Below are 23387 nucleotides of genomic sequence, written 5' to 3'. Positions count from 1 at the left end.
GGAGGGGTCTGGAACACAGAATCATGGCGGTGACTCATCCAGGCTCCGCTAAGGGGGTTGAGAGGATCCCCCTCACAGCACACACTGGACACATCAGGCAGGGAGCTCTCTGCTTTGGACAGCTCAGCTCCCCTTTTCTGACCCCATGGAGCAAGCAAACACCCCACGGTGTGTAGTCGTACTAGGTATGGCTGGAAGGATGAGGCGTCCTCGCCATCTCTTCTCTGCTCACGCCCTCCCCCCCCCTTTAGAGCACCTGCCATTTGCAGCTGCAGAATGGGAGACAGTGGATCCCACAGCTCCGGGCTGCAGCTGCCTGGAACAGAAATGTGTGTGCTACTGAAGCTGGTACACCAAGTTCTCTCCAGACCTAGAACTAGGTCAGGACACGCAGGCAGAAGGGAGGGATGGGAGGGGAGCTGGAAGACCATGTCCACGTGCCACCTGAAGGCACCTAGGAGGGGCCAGTGCAAGCCTGAGGAACCAGTCCGTGCAGAAAAATGAGAGAGAGCAGCGACACCCAGAGCTGAGTGGGGGGCAGGCACCTGGAGGGAAAGGAGAGGGGGACAAAGGAGAGGAGGAAGGGAGGGAGATGCTGACTCAAAGACTCTTTTATGAGGCCCTGGCTGACTGTTTTGCATTTTGCTTTGGTGACGGTCAACTCTGCTGTTACAGTAAGAATTTCCTTCCACTGAGGTGGTTGGGTGGGTTGGCTTTTGTGCCTCGATGGTGCGGGAGGGTGGACCTGCTGGGAGCAAAGGGTAAGGGTGAGGAAGGAAGGGTTCCAGTGGGGATGCAACAAAGTGGCCACCAACACAGTGTAGAATGCTTCTTTTTTAAATAGTTTATTAATCTGTTTGGCCAAACAGGTAATGGAAACTGAGAATAATAATTTGCTAAAAAGTTCGGGTCATGAATGCCCCTTCCCCTTACGAAACGAAAGACTCCATGGTTACAGAATGCACCATTGGGTTATGACAACATTTCAAAATAAGGTTTCCATTTCGTATGTAACAATGTAAACTTCAAAAATAGTAAACTCTAACCCCCGCGTCCCTCTCGACGGATCTATCACAGATAGAATTTTCTGGCAGACCTAAATTGTGTAAGTAAACAGCCTGGTGCTTTAAAAGTTTCATAAAAAGGTTTACAGATTCGGTAGATAATTTTCGATCTTGGTCATGGAGTAAAAGCAACCAGAAATTCACCTCCCGCGTCGTCTACCTTATATGTGCGTTGCACACTGCTACCCATGTTCCCTTACACTGGTCATCAGCTTGCCGTTTTTGTACACGTACACACACACACAGATAGTTTTGTTTCTAAAGATTTGTACATCTAAATTATAAGACGGCGCCAGTGACTTATAATGTCACCTCGCTTCACGTAGGTAAGGACAAAAATTCTGTAGAAGGCACTGTAATTTCTCTTGCACGATCTTACACACTCAGGTGAGAGCAGGCCAGCTGGGGCTCGGACTCCTCCTTCCCTCTCTGCCACCTGGCCCAGGGCCTGTCCGCCTCCACCTGCCACCCCCAGGTTAGCCACAGCCCGTGGCTTCCGAAGTCCATTTTTGCTTTTCTGTTTCACCTCTTCGCGTCCATCCCTCCATCCCTCCATCCACCCAAAGTAACTTACAGTCGTCTTTTGGTTCATCAAAATCCCTTAAAATTAAGAGCACAGCTCTGGTATAAAACAAAATATGACCTACCATAGCTGAAAAATAATCACAGTGTGCAATGTAATTTGCAGTGGCTAAGATTCAGAACACTTGCCCTGCCTCTTGCCATCCCGAACAATCTATGCAAGGATAATTTTAACCGGCTTTACATTCATTTCGAAAGGGCCCAGAGGCTCTTCTTTTCTCTTTCCTCTGGAATTGGTACCCTTAGGTGAAAGGTCTGATGTGGAAAAAGTGCAAGCAAATTGGACATGCCAATAAATACCGTATAACTTACCGCAGAATACCGGAGCTGTACAGGTATGTACACACCTTACCAAACTGAGGGTCCCCTGTCAGGAACAGACCTCCAAGTCCCTAACACGAGCGTGAGCGCTCGCCGCAGAGTTCTGGAAGGACGAGGTCAGCGCGCGAAGGAAGGGCGGGCTCTTCTGTTCTTGCTCTGGGGTCCCGAGCCCAGGTCTGCACCGCCCTCCGCCGTCTCCTCCTTCTTCCTCACTTTGAGGCGAGTGAGCAGCTTGATCAACCAGACGTCCCACTCCTCGGGCAAGAGCAGGAGGAGGAAGCCCAGGCCGATGATGATGATGGCGATGACCCGGACCCCGTTGAAGACTATCTTACTGGTGTAGTGATCAACCACTGCGCAAGACAAGAGAGAAGTCGGGTTACTCAGAGGGGAGCCAGGCCCGGGTGCAGGGCGGGGCCCGAGGCGTCCTCTTGTGTGGGCGGCGCGGAGCAGAGGTCTTCTTGACCGCAGAATCCTCCTCGGTGTGGCTTTGTTCCTGGAGGGCAGGGGCTGCCTCTTAATTTTATAACACCTCCCTGGGGTGAAGCCTGGCGCTTCTGTTTCACTTCCCCAAACTGACCTGGCACCTTAGTTCAGATATTGATTTGCATGAGAGACAAAGCAAATAGGCAGGTGGAGATAAATAAATACACACACACATCGTCCCAAAGTTTAATTTTGGCCTCCCCTGGGTGGCAGGACACTGAACGTGTGATTGCTTTCTTTACATTTTGGTACTTTTCATGTCTTCTACAATGATATTTTATAATTTAAAAGCATTATTTCCCAATATATGCATATATATGGTTTGAAGACCAAACTCAAACTGGTTTCTAGAAGATAATAAATATAAATTCTTGTTCCTCCCCAGGGCATCATTAGCACGAGGCTCCAAAGCCACCTGGGTCATCACTAAGTATTAAAGTTTATTAAAGGTCTACAATATTAAGGTTTTTGTCTTTCTTTCTTCCTTCCTTCCTTTCTTTCTTCCTTTCTTTTTTTTTTAAAGATTTTATATATTTATGTGACAGAGAGACAGCCAGCGAGAGAGGGAACACAGCAGGGGGAGTGGGAGAGGAAGAAGCAGGCTCACAGCGGAGGAGCCCGATGTGGGACTCGATCCCGGTACGCCGGAATCACGCCCTGAGCCGAAGGCAGACGCCTCAACGACTGCGCTACCCAGGCGCCCCATTCCTTTCTTTTTTTTATTTCCTTGTTCTCTTGTTAAGCCAGACAAAGCAAATTTGGAGCCCGCCCTCTGCACAAGAGGCACCAACTCCTTTTCTTTTATATCATTTTGTGAGAGAGGGTTTGCTGCGTTAGAGCGTGCAGCCTTTGAACGCCGCCTCACTGGCCAGCTGTGCGCCAGCTCTCCGCGTGCGGGCCTCCTCCTGCTGCCCAGGATGCGGCCTGGCTCTGTCCTTCCTCACCATCCTCCACCTTCCCTGCCTCCCCCCCTCCCCCCACCCCGACCCAGCTCTCACTTTGTCTACAGGGTGGGCAGAGAAAGAGAAAGGGATGAAAGTTAAACCCGAAAAAAAAATGTGTTTGTAGCCCTTTCGTGGAATTAAAGTGCCTCTTTTAAATAAGTCAGGCAAAGAAAGACAAATATCACATAATTTCACTCATATGTGGAATTCAAGAAACAAAACAGATGAACGTAGAGGAAGGGAAGGGAAAACAAAATAAGATAAAAACAGAGAGGGAGGCAAACCATAAGAGACTCTCAACTCTAGGGAACAAACTGAGGGTCGCTGGAGGGGCAGGGGCTGAAGGGACAGGGTAACTGGGGGTTGGGCATTAAGGAGGGCACTTGATGCAATGAGCACTGGGTGTTATATGCAACTGGTGAATTACGAAATTCCACCCCAATAATACACTATATTTTAACTAACTTGAACTTAAATAAAACTAAAAAAATACAAAATAAGCAATAAATAAAAAGAGAATATCCTTAGAGATATAAAAACAAATAAAGTGCCTCTTTCATCTCAGTGTAGTTCAGAAATCCTTGAATTTTTAATAATGACAGAACATTCGGTACATTCAGCACACGGGGATGGTCGATTAGCAGGACACATGAGCAGCTCCAGAGACAAACGTCAGGGCGAGCGGGAAAGCCACCCAAGCGCTCTGCGCTGGTACTTGGGTGATGGTGGACCCCCTGCTTCTCTCCTCCAGCTGCGAACTGAACGTGCGTCCTTCCTTTGACACCGATTACACCTCTTATGCTGCAGGTGAGTCGTAAGAAGGGATTCTGGTTAACGTCTCAGATGCCTGGCCGTGCGAGACGGCAAAGTGCGCCTCCGTCCAGGAGCTGCCCGCCAGAGGCCGGCTCGCAGCAGCATCGCGGCGACTCTAAAGACGCAGTGAGGCGTGGGGGTAAGTCGGTAGTTATTTTTCCAAAGGCGGCAGCGTCTGGAGCCCGACAGGTTGGACCACTTCTTACCAGCTCTGCAGGAGCTCCGGGTCTTCCAGCCTTGGGAAATGCCGAGCGAGGGCAACGAGCGGGGACCACCATCCCCTGGCGGGCAGGGCTGCTGCTGGCCCGAGCGTAGTGCCCAGATGCCCCAGCCGGGCCTTTTTGCGCATGCTGCCCTGAGGTTCCCCGAGAAGAGTCTGGGGCCAGGGCGAGGCATGCGCAGAACACGTGGGACAGGAGGGGCGAAGAACCAAATCACGGGAAAAGGCTTAGGGAGCTGAGAGCTGTTTTGCCGACTGATGCCATGTTGAACAGGGTGAAGGCTTGCCCCTCCCTGGGGGTGAACCCTCTAATGGCCTGTGGGTAGGAGGCTTCTGCACGTGGCTTTGGGGGACGGGGCTGTGCCCGGGGCCAAGGGGGTGAGTGCGGTGGAGAGAACTGATTTACAAACCCTTCCTCGGCTAAGAACAGGTTAGACGGGGACGTCAGGTGTAAGGAGGGAGCTCGGGGAAGAAAATCCAAAACGGTCACCAGAATGAGCCAGGAAAAGTAGGGAGGTGAGGAAGAGCTGCCAAGTGAGTGCACGGGGAGACCCCAGGCAGAAAGCAAAGCAAGGTCCCGAGTCACTGGCCGAAGGGCTCTCGCTCTTCTGGGAGGTGGAGAATGTTGTTTGTGCTTCCTCAGCTTGCAAGCACTACCCCACACCTGGCACGCCGGAGCACACTTTCTCCCCCAGAAAGTCACGTACAAAACTGAATTTTTTGCCTGCTACATAATTTTCCATACTTTTTACTAAGATGAATGAGATTCAGGGGCGCCTGGGTGGCACAGCGGTTGGGCATCTGCCTTCGGCTCAGGGCGTGATCCCGCCGTTATGGGATCGAGCCCCATATCAGGCTCCTCCGCTGGGAGCCTGCTTCTTCTTCTCCCACTCCCCCTGCTTGTGTTCCCTCTCTCTCTGGCTCTCTCTGTCGAATAAATAAATAAATAAATAAATAAATAAATAAATAAAATCAAATCTTAAAAAAAAAAAAGATGAATGAGATTCATCTCTGGTTCCCACACCAGTTGGAACTGAGATGGCTTGGAACCATCTGTGCCTTGGTGTGGTCAGTGAAAACCGGTGCATTCTGGAGAAACACCGTATGGGTAACACGTGCCGACATTCTGCCCCAGTGCTTTCTTTCCACACAGAAGGGCAAACATGCTTTCCATAGCTGGCACAGCAAGACTGCATGTGAGTGCATGTGTTTGGGAGTGTGAATGTGTGTGTGTGTGTGTGTTTACAAGCAGATAGAGGAAGCCATACAAGCTTACCTGCGTTCACAGGTACACTGAGGACGATTCCAACAGACATCAGAGTGGGATACGTAACAGCAATTCCAAAATTTAATACAATATTGAATGCTGAAATAAAGAACAGAAGAAGGGTATTATTTGTTACTGGCCCTGGACTTGGCCCCCTCCCTGGTCTGGCCCACCCCAGCTCCCCTGGTGAGGCTGGAGTCGCAGGAGTTACTCCTGCCATTTTCTCTGACTCGGTGAGCCTGGGTGGGGATTAGGGACACATATTCTGATCAATCAGCTTTCCTCCCTTCCCCGAGCTTTGAAGAAGAGCAAAGAAATTCAGAAAAGGTCATCCGTGAGAAGGCCCTGGAAAACAGGACTGGGACCATCCGACTCGTCCTACTAACTTCGCTTTTCTCCGTTGCCAGCAGTGAGTCTGGGATGAGCACAGACAGGTGCTTTGGGTTGTGCATTTTAAGATGGAAACTGGGTGAGGGGGCGCCTGGGTGGCTCAGTCGTTAAGCGTCTGCCTTCGGCTCAGGGCGTGATCCCAGAGTCCTGGGATCGAGCCCTGCATTGGGCTCCTCCGCTGGCAGCCTGCTTCTTCCTCTCCCACTCCCCCTGCTTGTGTTCCCTCTCTCGCTGGCTGTCTCTCTCTGTCAAATGAATAAATAAAATCTAAAAAAAGAGAGAAACTGGGTGGGGCCCCTCCTTGGCTACTTTCCTGCCTTGGACCAGCCTTCCATCAGGTAAAGGTGGTGACGACAGTCACTGCAATGATAACTGAGAAAACGTAGCGGACGCCGACTCACATCAGACCACGTTCTAAGAACTCTGCGTGCATTAACCGACCAGCTCCCTCCCGGGCCTGTAAGGAATGTTCCGTCATCAGGAGGTCACACACAGCACTCCTCGGAGCAGCGGTGACCATGGCTACTCCTGCCATGCCTGCGGTTCTGGAACTAGAATCCAGCTTCGTCATTACAAGGGCTTCACTTGGAGAGGCACCACGGTGTTGAGAAGCACTGGCAACTGAAGGCTAACAACAGAACGCTTCTCTTCTTTAGGACACGGGTTTCTAGATGCCCCTGGAGCTGCCCGGGTCCTGCTCCTCAGTCGTCACTTCTGACGGGGATTCTGACAGGGATTCTGACAGGGGGAATCGCCACTTACTCAATAAGAGGACTGAAAATCCACAAAGGTTTCCCCATGGAATGTCATCGAAAGAGCTCCAGTATTCCACTTTGGTAAAGTAGAGGATGACAGGAATACAGGTGATGAAGAGGATGTTAAACACACCCAAAATGGACAAAAATAAGGCGGCTTCTCCGAACTTAGCACCGCCCAGGAGGAGCTTGAACAGAACCTGCCGGAGAAAGCAGAGGAGGGTGGGTGAAGCCTCGCCACAGGGCCAGTGGGTGCACCTGACTGAGGCTGGGCCTGGGCTCAGGGCCACAGCCAGGTGACAGGCAAATCCGACCCCACTAAGCCTTCAGGGAAAGGGTGGTGGGGTCTGCCCCACGCGCGCCATGGAGAGTTGCGGATCTCTGGCCTCAGGGCATCTCTGGGAGTCACGGCTTTACACGCTAGGCTTGATTTGTCTGTGTTGTATTCATGGCACCACGTCCCAGCTTCAGAGCGTCCGAAGACGGGGAAGCCACAGAAATTAGAGCTAGCTGCCACGCGGACACATCCCTCTTGGGGATCCCTGCCTCCGTACCACACAGCCTGCCCCCAGTACGAAGGGCTTTGGCTGCAGAGACATTTTCTATAAACCGAAGGTAGAGGGATTATAACACTCAGAGCTCATCTCTGCTCCACCCCACGCACCCTGTTCCAGAAACGGCGTGGGGTTTAGTGGAAGGCAGCCCCCTTTGATTTCTTGCACCTGTTCTCGTTTGTACATATTTCAGGTGTGTGAGGCCCAGAAGGAGAGCGACAGATGTGCCTGGAGTGGCCGGGAAGCCAGGCTGACAGAGGCAGCCGCCCCTGCGGTCCAGTGAACTGCCCACGACCAGGGACCGGATCTGAGTCCAGCTTGAGTCTCTGCATTGTTGGGCCTCCTACTTTGCCTGCCTCTTCCCTCTTCAGCCACGTCACAAATCTTTCAGGTATTTCTGGGCATGTGTGCACAAAGCATAAAAAGAGAAATAAATTGCTTTCAGCCTTCCATCCACTGGCCCCTCTGGATAAAGATCGGGCAGTGGAGGAGATGGGAAAGGGGAGTCGGAATCAGAATTATTTGTGTTCCTTGTGGATTGCATTTCCATAGGCGCTCTGCTTCCCACTAGCACGCAGCTAATGGAGTTCAGCGGCCTGTGGCCTGGTCCCATTTTCTGCATTTGAATAGTGGCTTTCAAGTCTCAGAGTGGTGCGGGGCCATCGCCTCTTCTTGGGGGCATGTGTCCCAGAGCACGCAGATGGGCCGCGTGCCTCTCTGTGGGCAGTGAGGGCAGGGAGGCAATGAAGGACGGGAAGGTACGGTCATTTCTCATTCCAAAACCACAAAATGTGTTACACACAGAGCGGGGGGGAAAAGTGCCTTTTCTTCTAACTCTCTACTGGACTTAATTTTCTTCTGTCCTACTGTCTGGATCCACGAAGGGCCATAAGTCTCAAAGCTAAACCCCTATTCCTCATTGAATCCTCCAGGTCAGCTTCCCGACTCGGAGGCCAGAGAAGATCTGCAGTCTTCACTACGGAGGTAAAAGGAGGAGAGAGGAAGCAAGGGAAGGAGGAGGGAGCGCAGCCAGGAGCCGTGATGGGGTGGGGTGGGGGGGCAAAGGGTGGGGATCAAACATGGCTTCATCCAGCCCTGCAGTTGGGACATGCTTTCTAGGGCTTCCCCACATTTTGTCAAAAATATGTTATAATCCCCGTATCGCAGGAGTTGGGCTTTTATTGATTCAGCCTACGGGCAATGCTTAAAATGCATATGGATTCATGCTGAGGACCGGTAGCTGCGGAAACCACGCGATGAAAGATTTCAGTGACGAGGCGACACCAGATACTTAAATCTTCACGTCAAACCTGGTGGGAAGTCAGCCCCCCAGACACTGAGCCGGCCCCCCAGGGGCCCCGTGCTGCCCATCCACCGTTCCACCTATTTTAGCCCCAGCACTGCAGAGAGATGGCCCTTGATGGAAAGGTCTAGAGAGCCAAAGCCAAGAGCGGGTGCACGCCTCATCCCTGGAAGTCTGTCTGCCCACTGAAAGCAGCTGCTGGTCTCAAAGCACGGGTGCCCTCAGAGATGCTCCAGAGGTAACGGGCCTGCTGTTCCTCGGCGAGCTCGCTCCCCGCGCTTACCTTGTAGAGGGCAGACATGGATGCAGAGCCCACCACCAGCGCTATGCCGATGACAGAATGGCTGTGGAAGCCATCGGCGTAGGTCATCATCACGATCCCAGCGATGGCGAGGATGGCAGCCACGATCTGCACAGAAGGGAGAAACCGGGGGTGAGGGTGGTGGCGGGGAGTCTGACGGCTGCCGAGGGCCAATGGGGTAGGAACGCTCATGAGAGGTCTCAGGCGAGGGAAGAGTGGCGTGTCCTTCCCAGTTCCCTGGAGAACAAATGACACATCTGTACTCGCTTAATAAGGCTTAGCGTGACGGAACCACCTGGAACAGCTGGCGGCAGGGAGCATCACGAGGTGGCCTGTCCCTGTGCTGCTTGCCAACAGCAGGGGTTCCGGCCGTGATGAGGTTTGGCAGACCACCCGTGGATGTGACCCCAGCTCCTGCCCGACCTTCTGAAAGCACGTCACATGCTCTTGCTCTCCGGTGCTCTGTGTCTCCGCAGAGAGGGCACAGGTCTGGGCTCCACTGACCACGCCGGCAGTAGGGGCTTCTGAAAGAGCAAGTGCCATGGGCCAAAGGGCTCCAGCGTCCTAACCCTGGGGCTGCCGTTCCTTTGCTAGCTGTGGCGTGGCCCTCCCCCCACGGCCCCCTCAGTACTGTGATTGTCCGGACACAGACTTCTCTTATTGAATGGACGCCCCAGGGCCACGTACACATTCCTGCCGCGTGCAAAGTAAAACTGTCCGATTTCACAGGAGACTCACTACTTGGGAGAAATTTCACAAGGGAGAAATGCATCAGTGCAGAGAGTAAGTAGGGGCTACGTAAATAAATGTCGCCGAGGGGTCCCGGAGTTATGTAAACGTTGCTGGTGCGAAGTGGGGCCGGGGGTGCTGCAGGCAGAACAAATGTTTTTCCTCTAGTGGATTCACCGAGAGCTTTATCCCTCTTAATGGATCATTCAAAACTGACCCCAGCTACCTAGAACGATCTCAAGGAGCCACCGTTTACTAAGTGGTCACGGGTGAAGTGTTTTCTATGTATTTACTCACTTGATCTTCAAATGAGGTAGATACTATCATCCATTTAATTTTGCAAACATGAAAACTTTGGCCCAGAGAGGTCATGTAACTTGCCCAAAGTCACAGGGCTGGTGTGTGGCTGAGTGGGGATGCAAAATTCCAAGTGTGTCTGACTATAAAGTCAGTGTTGATCTACATACGAAAGAAAAGTAGGATTCACAAGAATACGCCACTGCCAACTACACTCTGAGATTTGAATTGGTTTCCTTTGTGGCTTAACCATAACATTTTCCGGTTAGTGAAAGATAATGTGGTTGAGTCTCAAGCAGTGTGAGTTACATACTTCTAGAATATTCCTCGTGCAATATTTTCCTGTAATGCTAAATCTGCCCATGTAACTACACAGAGGCTCTGGAGAGAGCAGGTGATGGCCATTTACTAGAACCGTGCCAGGCAACTGATTGTCTGCTTGTCCTTTCTGGTTTAGTAGCTCACTGTTAGCCAAAGGCCTCATTCTGCATCACACACTGAGTATGTTTCCTACTCAGATGCTACCTGTACAATGTACAATTGTTCACGAAGAGAAAGAAACAGAGAAAGTAAGACAATAAGCAACTTTTTCTTCCCTTCAGGAGAAGAAAGGGGCAAGCGACAAGGCAGGCAGGGGAAGAGGTGGCTTCTGGCCCAGGCGACACAGAGAATGCAAAGAAGCTGCTTGGAAGAGGTCAACCTCGCTAGGCATCCAAGGTCCACAGGGAGAGAAATAATTAGAAAAAAGAGGAAGGGAAGAAGATAGCTGAATTTCAGATGATTTGGTGCGTCTCCAAAGGTGCTTGAGTCTTTCCAAACTTGGGGCTGAAATGAAGGAGCGCAAGGGTTGATTTTCTCCTGAAGACTTACAAGGCTGGTCTCCAGCCTCTTGGTCTGTCTTCTCTACTGATTCAATGATAAAGGGCTGCGAGCTCCCCCTGGGCTGTGCTGTGCAGAAGAGCTGAGGGAAGGGGCTGGACGGGAAGATGTAGAGCCCTCCAGGCCATACTTGAGGAGCCCAGGCCCCCAGAGGTCATTGTGACAGGTGGCACCAGGGACTGTGGTTCCCCAGCTCCCACCTCCAGTTCTCTTCTTGGGAGTCCCCACCACAGGTCCCAGGATCAGCCTGGTGCGTATCGTGGGGCACCCAGTCTCCTGGCACCACCAACCCTGCTGGGACCCCCGGCCCTGAACCTGGGGCCCACCCAACGTGCTGGAGCAAAGCTCACTCTGAATGCCCCCGATGGCAGAGCGGAGCTGAAGCTATGGGTTTTGGGGGGCAGAGCCTGGAAGTCCTTCCTCAAGCCTGACATTCCTTTCAAGACCCCAGTTCTATCTTTAAAAATGACATGTATACTTTACATTTATATCATAACGTACCTGGGGTTCTGGGTTGCACTTGGGAACGTTTGCTGCCTATTCCCTGCACTACGATGTACTTTCCAGGAAGGCCAGTGGTGCCTGTCCTGTGGTTTCACACGGCCCCCATCTTCTAGATCAGGGTGTCCCTGGGGGAGCACGTTGAGTTTGAGGAGAAAATAAAGGAAAGTAGACAACTGAACTTCTCCCTGCCTCTCCTTTCTCCCACCTTCCAACATGCCCTCCACGTATCCCATTGACCCGTCCAAAAACAGGGACTCGGGGCTTCAGACTAATGGGTAACAGTGGCCCTAGCACCGAGAAGGGTGAGCGCTGCCATCTCGACTTCAGCCGGGGCGGGGGGACGAGGGAGTTAGCTGGAGGGGGAGGAAGTGTAGGCGCAGGAGAGACCAGGGTCAGCATATGTTGCCAGTTACCCTCCTACTGGTGGCCTCACCTCCCATGGTGACCCCACTGTAGCCTGCCAGGCGCCTGGGCGCCACCCTGCATCCCCCATGGCCCCACTGCTCGCTCTCTGCTGTCAGGCTGAGGGGAAGGAGGCAAACCCCTTGAGCATCAAGAAGGAATGAGAGAGGAGGGCACAGCACGGTCTGAGCCCCTCTCAGACAAGCTCTCCGCTCCGTGCGGGATGGGCTGCGTGTCCTCTGCCAAACCGGCCTGTGGGCTGCACTGTGGGTGTGTATAGTCTGGGGCAATTCTGAGCAATGGACAAACTGTAGATATACGTCCCCCCCCAGCTCCTGGCTGCTCTTATCCACTCAGACTATTAGAATGTGGTGGGTACCATCTGGTGGACCCTTCTGATTTCAGGGCATGGCAAGGGGCTAGCTGTGAGCCCTCCAGTGCTCCCCAGGCTCTGGGTCCTCCCCTGTGCTGCGCTCAGGTGGCAGGGGACAGCCTCCCAAGGCAGTCACGTCCAGGGACGGCCCTTCGTGAGACGCTGACAGCTCTGTAATTATTGAAAAGACTGGCTAGAACCCAAGATGGGAACTGGCCTTGGAAAAGGCACAGGATCCCCAGGAATGTGCTGCTGGGGTTCGAGGGCCCACGGGAATGATCTCTCAGTGTGTCGTCTTGCTTCTGTGTCTGTCCCTGACTATTGTGGGCAGTTATGATTAGCTGCTCAGCAAGCAGAGGGTCCCATCTTCTGTTTCCCCCGAGCCGTGTGTGTGGTGCAGGCAGGGGAGGGGGGAGGGTCCCATCCGGAGGGTCCCACCCAGACCGCCCCGTCTCTCTCTAGCCGCTCACACAGCTGGGTGGCCTTTGGCTGTCGCAGAGGCTGTACTTCCTGCCCCCAGAGTTCGACTTGCTCTCATTCTTTTGTTGCTTTTGCTACACAAAACTGTCTCCTTTGACGTTCATCAGCTTCTGACATGGTGACCAAAAGAACTGGGCTGATCCAACAAACCCCTTCAACGGAGAAGGAACAACAGAAATAACACCGAGAAAGAGAACAGTTACCAGGTTTGATGTGGCGGGCATACACCATCTGATTTTATTCTCACAACTGTTCTCTAAACTGAGAACTCATCTATCTTAACAGAGGCTCAAAGACATTAGGCCCAACAGCTTGTAAGAGGGGAATCAAGATCCAAACCCTAGTCCCTTGACTCTAGACTAGAGCACCTCCCTGTTGGGTCCGAGAGCCCGAGTCTGGACAGCCGGGGAGCACAGAGAAAGGGGCCAACCTGGGCTCCTTTCGACGGTCACCTCTGATGCCATAAGTGGCTGGGGTCTCTCTGGCGTGAGAAGATGTTTGCTGCTTCTTGGTCAGTCCACAGGACCTGGACCAGTTGGTTTTGCAGGAACCACAGCCCTTGTGATTTGAGTCATGGTCTTAATAAACACAGGTACGCTGTGTAGTCTGTTCCCACAAACAGTACTGATGCTCCTTCACCTTCTTTCTGTCTGTGGGACTCCCAGGCTCATGCACTTGGCCCTCTGGGAAGGGAAACGGTGTCAGTTCCCTTTGATCTCTGGGAATTTCGTGCCAGCTAACGCAGCAGTCGGAGAGAAGCCTAAGAGAACTCTTGCACCAGTTAGGTAGTATCTGGGATCTACGTGTCAGTCTGTTCTCAAGGGGAAATTTCCCATCGCTCCGGCCACTGAGGGGGTCTCCCGGATTCTAGCTCTCTGAACTCTTAAAGGGGAGAACAGGGGAATCCGCCATGTCCTGGAGCGGGAGGCTCTCGGATGGCAGGTCACATGCTTCTCAGAGGAGTGATGATTGTTAGAGAGACCCACAACCGCACAGTACTTTCCAGGTTACACAATTACATCACCAACACCAGCCTCTTTGACCTTCATTTCAGGGCCGGCCTAGTGACGGCTTCAACACAAGACTTTGTTCGGTATACAGCGGTCAGCACAGACCAAAGTGGCCAAGTGGCCGGATGGCTAGACTGGATCACAGTTCAGGGATATCTGGGGAGACAACCCTCTTAGCCATGAAGAGAAACAAAGAAAAGATCTGGGTGCGCCATGCCGTTCTCTCCGAGTCTAGGAGGGTTTCAAGTATTTTCCAACTTCTTCTCTTAACCTCAAAAAAAAAAAAAAAAAAAAAAAAAAAAAAAAGTCCTGCTTGGAGGCAGACTTCACCTTGAAATTTCTCTTCCCAATGAACAGGATCTCCTTTGGAATTTGCTTTGGACATCAGAATCATGCCAAAAAGTTTCATGAATTCCCTTGGGCTTTTCCATCCAAATAGTTACAATGGGACCCAGGACATCTGAGTCTTCAGAGTCCTGCCAGGCAGGCTGTTAGGCAGATTATTGCTGGAAGTACCTGCATTTCTTGTGGGGATGCATTAGATCATTTATCTGCTGCAAGCTTTTCTGGGTGGTGAGCACAGGGAGTGAGTTTTTATTCCAGAATTAACTCTAAGCCTCAAAACAAATTTTCCCCCTACTGCAAGCCAAAAATACTCCTCAGCAGTTGACTCATGTCCCCGCTGCTGTTTGAGTAACTAGGTGGGTGTGAATCCTCCACCAGGCTGATGTCATTGTTCCCAGGACAATGAGCAAAGGACACAAGTAGAGAGGGCCTGGGAGTCTGCCCCCTGCTGGGTGCCAGCACGGTTCAAGGGAATGGGACTGCCCATCGAAAGGGCTCTCGGCTGCCTGGCTGGCCCACAGGGTCTGAAGGTGCAGGAAGGAGTTAGTGATGCTCCCCTCCTCGCCGCCCCCCCCCCCCCCCAAGAACTAGCTGCAAGGCCAAATCCAAATCCTCCTGTATCCTTGTTTGCTGGCAAGGCGGTGATGGGGCAGTAGCAGCTCTTGGCCACCAGAGGGAGACAAACAGAAGCTACAGTAACGTGAACTACTACCTCATTCCTTTTATTCCGGGTGAGTCCCTGTATATGTCACACCATCATATTTCACACTTGACTAGACATTTGACTAGCTACGTTTGACTAGATTTTAATGGGATTTGCTGAGTCTCAGTTCTGACAACAGGAGGTAATTCGAGGACAGAATCTCACTCTCCCTTCGCCTGAGGTGTGAAAGAAAGGAAACTGCCCATCCACCATCTGGATTTAGCCTAAGTGTCTCTGGCCCACTTTGGCTTTGTACACACGGTCCACACAGAGAGCCCACCGAGACCACCCGTCCATGTGGGTGCAGAAGGATCCCCGGCTTTCAGATGCATCCTAAGCAAAGAGGGACAGGGTTAGCAGAGAGCTCGGGGCGGCAGGGCACGGCTGCCCTCGGGAGAGAAGGGGAGAGCACGCAGAGAGGGGAGAACAACGCCATCCCCAGGCTGGGTCCCCGATGGGCACACACTTTAGGGAATGCTTGTTGAAATGCTTGAAATGAAAGGTGCTTTAATGAATGCTTGTCGAGTATGGTTTGCAAGCAAGAAAGTCTGCAAGGCACACCGAGACCCGGGCTCCTTTTCTGCTGCAAATTGGCAGGACAGTGGTCAGCAGTTTAGGCTTATGATGCAGCACATGGAGCTAAGCAAGCCAATGGGCAGGTTTTGGTTGACATGACCGAGTGAGGGAGGAAGACAGATAATAAGGAACTTACCCTCACTCCCATGAACCTGTCCCTGAGAACGATCCATGAGAGCAAGAACACAAAAGCTTTGTTGCAGCAGAACAACACGGAGACATCCGTAGTGTTTACTTTCTTTATTGCATGTAAGTACAGGTAGTTTGTGAGTGTCCAAAGAACACCAAAGGGTGCTGCCTTGGTAAAAAACACCTTCAAAGTCAAGCCATTGTCTCCAAAAAATCGACAGCATTCCCTAAAACAAGGAAAGAGAGGCAGTGTTATTATATTCTTGGGTTGAGACAGACCATTTTTCCCCCTACACCCATTTTTAAAGCAAATTAGGAAGGGGGCGGTGGGAGTCGTTTATTCTTATTTTTTAAACTCTTTTTTTATTCTTATTTTTTGTGAACATCGCTCTTCGACCTATTGCGTTAGTCCATTGAAGAAAATGTCCCACAATGATCTGACATCATAGATTTATTCTTTCTGTTCATGCTACTCTTGGAACCGATGGTTCTAGACAGAAGGCAGTGGAGTGTTGGGATTATCTGATCTGAAGAGGGCCCGGTTCCATGGCCACTGACTGAGGAATTCTGTCCCTTGCCTGGTAAGAGAAGGAAGTCACTGAACTTCTATTGTGGCGAGAGAATACTTGAAGAGAACTCACTGAGACATATTTTTTAAAATTTGCCTCCAGCTGGAATTGTCTTTGTGGTCAGGCAGGGGCCGTCAATTCTTGGGTGCCTCTAATACGCTGGGCTGTGATACCACTGGTGTTATGGATCTATGCATTTTCTCCGTGAGGCCGTTTTTAGAATCGGTTATTCCACTGTGTGGATATTCATGTCTCCACGCCACATGAGAAACTAGCACAGGTCCAAGAGTTCAGCCGCTGAACAGAGAGTGAGATGAGGAAACAGCTATAGAAGGAAGGTTTTCAATGTCATTCTCGATTCCAGGGGAAAGGACCATCAGTGTATGAAAACCCATTTCAGAAAAACAAAGCCACCCTTCCACATGCGGAAGAAGGCAGTAGAGGAGGCCAGGGGGTAGACAGAGTGGAGAGAGCCCTGAGAGAGGCTTGGTCTGCAGACCTGGACTGCTGGGGAGTCAAGGTCATTGCTCTGCTGCCCTGACAGCCAGACAAGGAGACGGATGAGCAAGAAGCGCGGCTCCTATGGCCGCCAAAACTCAGACTCACACGCAGGGCCCAGTGAGTGAGGACAGGAGTCAGTGAGAGGAAAGATAAAACTAGAATAAGCCAAATAGCCCAGCGTGGGAGAACAGCTGTGGCCTCTGCCACTTAAGAGTAAAATGCAGCAGGAAAGGAGGAAAATTAAAAGCAAGAGTCAAAGGGGATTTGGTGTGATTTTTAATTTAATTCAATTTGCTCTTATCACCAATCCAAAATGAAATCTGCCTTTGTTCATTACTCGACTGTGGGATAGACACAGAAGAAACAGGAAACTCATTACCTTTCACTGAACTCAGAGTCCTATGTGGCTTCTAAACTGACATCAGGGAAAATGTTCGAATCACTAAATTTAACATGAAACCAATTCAACTGAATTGGTTCCAGTTTGGTTTCACATAGACAAAACTCTCATCTAATAGGCTGATATTTCTGTTGCTGCATGATTTTCATACAGTATTTTCCACGGGCTTTCCTCAAGCCCCTGTTTGCAGAACAGTCTTCTCTCCCACAACGACAACGACCAGGGATGGCTTCCTTCATGTTCGGGATTTTCAGTAGCTGTAGAGTGGTGCCAGTCCCTTTCAGCATGATCAACAGGAAATACAAATCATCTTTCCTGCCATTAATGTCAACCTATTTTACGTTTTTTTTTTTTTTAAAGTAGGCTCCATGCCCAGCATGGAGCCCAATGTGGGGCTTCAACTCACAACCTTGAGATAGAGACCTGAGCTGAGATCAAGAGTCGGATGCCTAGCCCAGGTGCCCCTAATGTCAACCTATTTTAACTCTACTTAGAGGTTATCCTTCTTAAGGGACCAAAATGCAAGTAGGATTTCCAAGTTTCCTGGACTATTATAAAAAATGATTCATATTGTGGCAGGGCCATCCAAAGCCAACTGGACAACCTATGTTCTCCCTGAGAATCTATGTGTGATTCTTCCAAAGCATGATGGTTTTAGAAGTGGTGAGGAAGAGGGTTCCATCCTGGAGATGGAAAAGGCAAGATTTCTGGGCCTAGTAGAGCTCTGTTGGCCCTTTGTAGATTCATGGTGGGGGAGTACAGCTCAGGTGGTGAGATCTTGGTTCCAAGGAGACAAAGATGATTGGCTCCGGAGCCAGTGAACCTAGTGCTGTTTTCAGACCAAGGGCTGTACACTAATCTAGGTCAGCTGGGTTGCCGACATATACCCTTGAGTGCCAGAGGACCCAAGAGAGATGGTAAGCAGAAATTCATTTCTTCCAGATACCTCTTCTTGGTATACAAAGAATAGAGTAGATACTCTCTTGACTGGCTTCCACTTAAATGACAGGACAGTTGATGCCCTTCCTTCCTTGGCAGGCTAAGTGTCCAACGCTGGTAGATTACTCTCCAGCATGCCCAAGCCCTTTGGTTCCTACCAACTGAGTCATGTGTTGGCCAAGATTTAGATGTTGTTTGTTTCCAATCCTGCTTGTGCCAATTGTTCTTGGTTATTTCAACTGCATAATTTATTAAACTTCCTAAACCAATGAAATATGAGTGAGAAAAGAAAGTTGTGTTTTTCCTATGAAATCTAAGTTGGGCATTTCAGGGAAGAGTCAATAAAATCAAGTCACTAAAATATTGCTCTTGAGTTAGGTATGAATGAAACACTGTGTAAGATAGGAAAAACTGCAAACATCTGTAAGTTCTACACTCCTATTATTTGGCAAATACCTATGCTCTTTGTACTCTTTAAAGAACCCTGACTAGGAGAGCCTGGTTTGGTGGAATTAAGACGGCGAATCACTTTTGTTTTTTTCAAATCAGTAAGCACTTGTTTATTACTTGTTGTATTCACAATTCTAGACAAGGCACTCTGGCTGATACAGAACAAGTAAACAGACCCTGCCCTTGAGAAGATTATAGTGTGATTGGGGAGATACAACTGATCTCCTCAACAGAAAGCAATGCAAGTTTAAATATAATCACATATTAGATGGTGTGGAATATAATAATGCTATGGAATCCATGTTTAGTGGAGAAATTTGAACTGATTGGAGAAGGCCTCATGCAAGACATGGATTTTGAACTGAAACTTCAAGGATAGGTAGGATTTTTAGTTAGGGTTGGGGGAGAGAGAATGTCCTTGGAGAGAGAAGAAATTGTATCAATGAAACAAGAATGAATGGCTATAGAAAAGGAAATAATCTTGGAAATTAAATAAAGGATAGACAAGTTAAAGAAATTAAGTAGAAGAGTTGGAATATAAAGTCAAGATAATCTCCTAAGAGAGAGAGAGAAAAAATAAGATTAGAAGGTTAAACCAGAAGGTCCAATATTAAGCTAAAAGAAACTCCAGAAAGAGAAAAGGGGAAAAATGAAGAGGAGAAAATTACAAAAGACATAAATCGAGAAAGTTCTTTAGAAATGTGGGATATGAGTCTTCATGACCAAAAGGGCCTACCAGGCACCAAGAAAGATGAATGAAGAAAGAACAAAAACAAGGCACATACTTGTGACATGAGAGGATAGAAATAAAAATAAAAAGCTCCCAAGAGAAATAAAACCCAATAGGCCCAAGGGGTAGGAAATCATAATAGTTTCTGACATCTCAACAACCAAAATGGAAGCGAAACAATAATGACCTTAACATTTTTTCAAGGGAAAGTTTTTTTTTTTTCCGAAGATTTTATTTATTTATTTGACAGAGAGAGAGACAGCCAGCGAGAGAGGGAACACAGGCAGGGGGAGTGGGAGAGGAAGAAGCAGGCTCCCAGCAGAGGAGCCTGATGCAGGGCTCGATCCCAGAACGCCAGGATCACACCCTGAGCCGAAGGCAGATGGTCAACGACAGAGCCACCCAGGCGCCCCAAGGGAAAGTTTTTTTTTTTGCAACCCAGAGTTCTATAACCAGCTAACCATCCATCCAAGTGGATGGTAGAATAAAGATATTTTCAGTTATGCAGTACTCAAAAACATTGACTCCCATGCCACTAGAGGACAGGCTGCTCAACACAAGGGTGTATACCAAGGACGGGGAAGGTATGGCAGCGGAAGGCATGGCTCCGACACAGCCAAGAGTCAAAGCTAGTGCTAGGAGGAGGCTCGGTGGCAGACCACGTAGGTCTCTGGGAGTGCAGTCTCCAGGGAAGTCTTGTGATTACACCAGCACAAGGAATATACGGATAGGTTTCTGAGATGGCAGAACATTTAGGAAAAAAACAGCAATCATGAATGCAAATCAGGGTAAACGAGACAAAAGAGGCAAATATTACTGGCAGGAGAAATGACAGGTTGTTCACAAAAGGAGACGAGTCGGTGAGCAGTATTTGCATGCTTGTAATAATGGAAACACTGTTAGACAGACGCTGGGATAGCATCATGTTGGAAGGATCAGATTCAGGGCAAGTGGGCATAGGATAGGATGGAAATCAATAGATGTCTACATTTCCGAAATACAGAGAGAAGACTTTAATTTACATAATTTGGCATAAATACCACAAGAACTGGGAGCGGCTGAGAGTGAGCAGGTGTGGACAGAGGTTGCTGTTTTTCAGGATTCTTTTACTGCTGTTTCGCTTTTTCAAAGTATGCATATTTATTAAATTGCTAGAAATAAAAAATTATTGAAAAACATAAGGGAGAGGTCAAGTCGCTGTGACTGAAGCAGAAACATGAGTGCTCTGACACAGTTCTGAAAACGGCAGTTGGAAAACCACAGATCCAGAGAAACCCTGCAAGTTACAGATCAAGATGCCAGAGCCCGGACAGATCAAACGATGCCCTCAAGTTCAGACAATGGTGGGGCCAGACCTGCAGCTTGTGCTCACTCCCCACTGAACTCAATAAGTCCCCCTCTCTTTTCGATCCTTTCTATCACCATTTAGATAGGTCTAAGCCTCACCAACCTTAAAATACACCCCCAAAGAGAAAGCAAGCATCTTGTCAGGCCCCTGTCCTCCCTCAGCTCCTCTTTCAGAGCCCAACTTTTTCAGAATGGTTGTCTGCACTTATGTCTGCCATGACTGCCTCTCTTACTCTTCCACTTACTAACCCAGTGTTGGCTCCCACCACTCACCCAAACCCTTGGACTGATTACTAATGAGCTCTGCGCTGCTAAATCCAACAGGCACTTGCCGGTGTTCATCTTACTCTTGGAAGCCTCTGACACTGTTGACTGTTCCTCCTGGAAACACCCTTCTTGGCTTCCAACTCAGCACACTCCTCTTGGTGTCCTCCAACCTCTCCCCACTTCCAAGGCTTCCTTCAGAAAGACTTCTTTGGTGTTTTCCTAGATTTCTCTTCTACTTCTTCCTCTCTTTATCCTGCAAATAGTCACTGAGCAACCTCACCTACTGTTCTGGTTTCAAAGCTCAACTGATGATTCTCTACTTAAGACACTTCTTCTATTGGATACCATCCTGCATCCTGGACATGCAGACACCTCCAATTCAGCCTTCCCAAATGGATGCGATATCTTCCCCCTCAACCCTCAATCATGACACGGTACTATCACTCATATTTCCACCCAGGCTACATACTTGGGAATCATTCTTAACTTCTTTTCCCATTTCACATCTAATTCATCACCAAGGCCTAGAGATTATTTCTCCTAAATATCTCATTCCCATGGCCATTACCCTGGCCCATGCCTCTTCCCCTCTTATTTGGACCACTACTGCTAAAACCTAATTGAGCTTTTCTGTCCACTGTTGTCTCATCTCCAATGCAATCCATTACATTCTCCATGCTACAGCCAGAGAGATCCTTTTCTCCACTCACTTTCCCTTAGGATAATGGCCAAGCTCCCCTTCCTGACCTGGAAGCTTTATGCATCACCACTTCTCCATCCTTACACTGAATTCCCCTCACCTTGAACTCATTTTAGTTCTGTGAATTCAGTGCTCTTTCTTTCTCTGCTCTAGATCTCAATGGATTCTCTATTTCCCTTTCCTGAAACACTCTTACTTTTTCCCTTGGTTGGTTTCTTTCCATTCGCTGGGCACCAGTTCATGTGCCCCTTTCAGTGAAGTGCCCCTGATATGTGAACCCCACATGCCCTGTACTCCCTAGTACATATACAGTAGCCTCTATTATAACTGCACTTTACTATAACTGCTTATTTAATCATCTGACTTCTTCACTAAAACATAAGCTCCATGTGGTCATTACACTTTTGCTTCATCTTGTATCCTCATAGCCTAAGACACAATATACGTCAATAATTTTTTTTAACACAGAATGAATGTGCTTATTCTTTTATGGAGGACCAGTGGTTCTCAAACAATGATGCATAGACCATTAGTTTTAGACATCCCAGGGATCTTTTAAAAATATGGATTGCTTGGATTCAACCGTAGATACACTTGATCAAATTGTCTAGTAAGGGGCCTAGAATCCTACAGAGAATGGTGCAGTTTATAGAAGGGGCATACTCTTGATAACATTCCATAGTTCAAAATTTACAAATCTTGATTAGTTTTCCCACAGTATACTCTATTTCTGTCTGCCAGCTAATATTAACACTGCCACTTGGCATTTCTAGTTCCCTTGGGCTCCCAGAGCTGATACTGTGATTCTTGTTTAACTTTTAAAATCTTGAGGGAGCCACATTATTTGAACTTTTATACATAAATGAAACATTAGTCATCCTTATATTTTGTTATTGTGAATTTGCATTAAAATGTGACTGCACTGTATTTTTAAAAATTTCAATTTCCAAGGGATTCTCATGCACACCGAAGATTGGATCCAAAAGTTCATACTGCCTCTCTGTGTCTCTCTCTGTTTTCGTTCTTTAAAAAAAAAGTTTTTTTAATTGTGGTAAAATCCACATAACATAAAATTTCCTAGCACTATTTGTTGAAAAGACTGTTCTGGGTCGCCTGGGTGTCTCAGTCATTAAGCGTCTGCCTTCAGCTCAGGGCGTGATCCCGGCGTTCTGGGATCGAGCCCCACATCAGGCTCCTCCGCTGTGAGCCTGCTTCTTCCTCTCCCACTCCCCCTGCTTGTGTTTCCTCTCTCGCTGGCTGTCTCTATCTCCGTCAAATGAATAAATAAAAAAATAAAAAAATAAAAAAAAGAAAGAAAAGACTGTTCTTTCCCCATTGAATAATCTTAGCATCCTTGTCAAAAACTGTTTGACCATATATGTCAGGGTTTAGTTCTGGTTCTCTATTCTATTCCATTGGTCTCTAAATCTGTCTTTAGGTCAGTATCACACTTCATGTCAGTTTTGATTATTGTAGCTTACAATAAGTTTTGAAATCAAGAAATGTGAAACCTCTGACTCTGTTCTTCTTTTTCAACATTGTTTTGGCTATTTGGAGTTCCTTGACATTCTATATGAATTTTAAGATGGATTACTTTATTTTTGAAAAGAAAATGCTGTTAGAATTTTGATAGGGATTGTTAAATGTGTAGATCACTTTGGGCACCACTGACAGCTTATCAACATTGAGTCTTCCAATCAATGAACACTGAATGTCTTCCCACTTGTTTTGTGTCTTAATTTCTTTCAGGAACACTATGTAGTTTCCATATACACATCTTTCACTTCCTTGGTTAAGTTTGCTTTTAAGTATTTTATCCTTTTTGATGATATTGTAAATGTAATTGTTTTCTTGTCTTTCTTTTTTAGAAATAAATTAAAAATCGAAATATAAAATATATTTCTTTAAGTGTACAAAGATTAAGGTCTGATTAATTTTTATAAAGAAAAATCACACATGGAACACCATCTCTACCAAGATATAGAATATATACCAGCACTCCAGAAACTTCTCCTGTGCCCCCTCTTAGTCATTACCTGTCCCACTAAATATAATCA

The 23387-nt window shown here is 48.6% G+C and overlaps 1 protein-coding gene across 2 annotated transcripts in view; it reads right to left on the bottom strand.

Moving 5' to 3' along the window:
• Positions 1-2003: 2003 nt before the first annotated feature.
• SLC35F3 (solute carrier family 35 member F3) overlaps positions 2004-23387 on the bottom strand; it is a 383882-nt gene continuing 362498 nt past the window's right edge. For both annotated transcript variants that reach the window (XM_044386054.3, XM_026504157.4), the window contains 5 exons: positions 15435-15654; positions 8983-9108; positions 6850-7042; positions 5707-5796; positions 2004-2320 (listed from right to left, as the gene is read on the bottom strand). In XM_044386054.3, coding sequence (XP_044241989.1) covers positions 2085-2320; positions 5707-5796; positions 6850-7042; positions 8983-9108; positions 15435-15654 — 865 coding nt within the window. In that variant the 3' untranslated portion in view covers positions 2004-2084. The remainder of the gene's footprint in view (positions 2321-5706; positions 5797-6849; positions 7043-8982; positions 9109-15434; positions 15655-23387) is intronic.

The sequence above is a fragment of the Ursus arctos genome, unplaced genomic scaffold (genome assembly GCF_023065955.2).
Source record: "Ursus arctos isolate Adak ecotype North America unplaced genomic scaffold, UrsArc2.0 scaffold_7, whole genome shotgun sequence".
Classification (NCBI taxonomy): domain Eukaryota; kingdom Metazoa; phylum Chordata; class Mammalia; order Carnivora; family Ursidae; genus Ursus; species Ursus arctos.
This window is presented reverse-complemented; position numbering and strand designations above follow the sequence as displayed.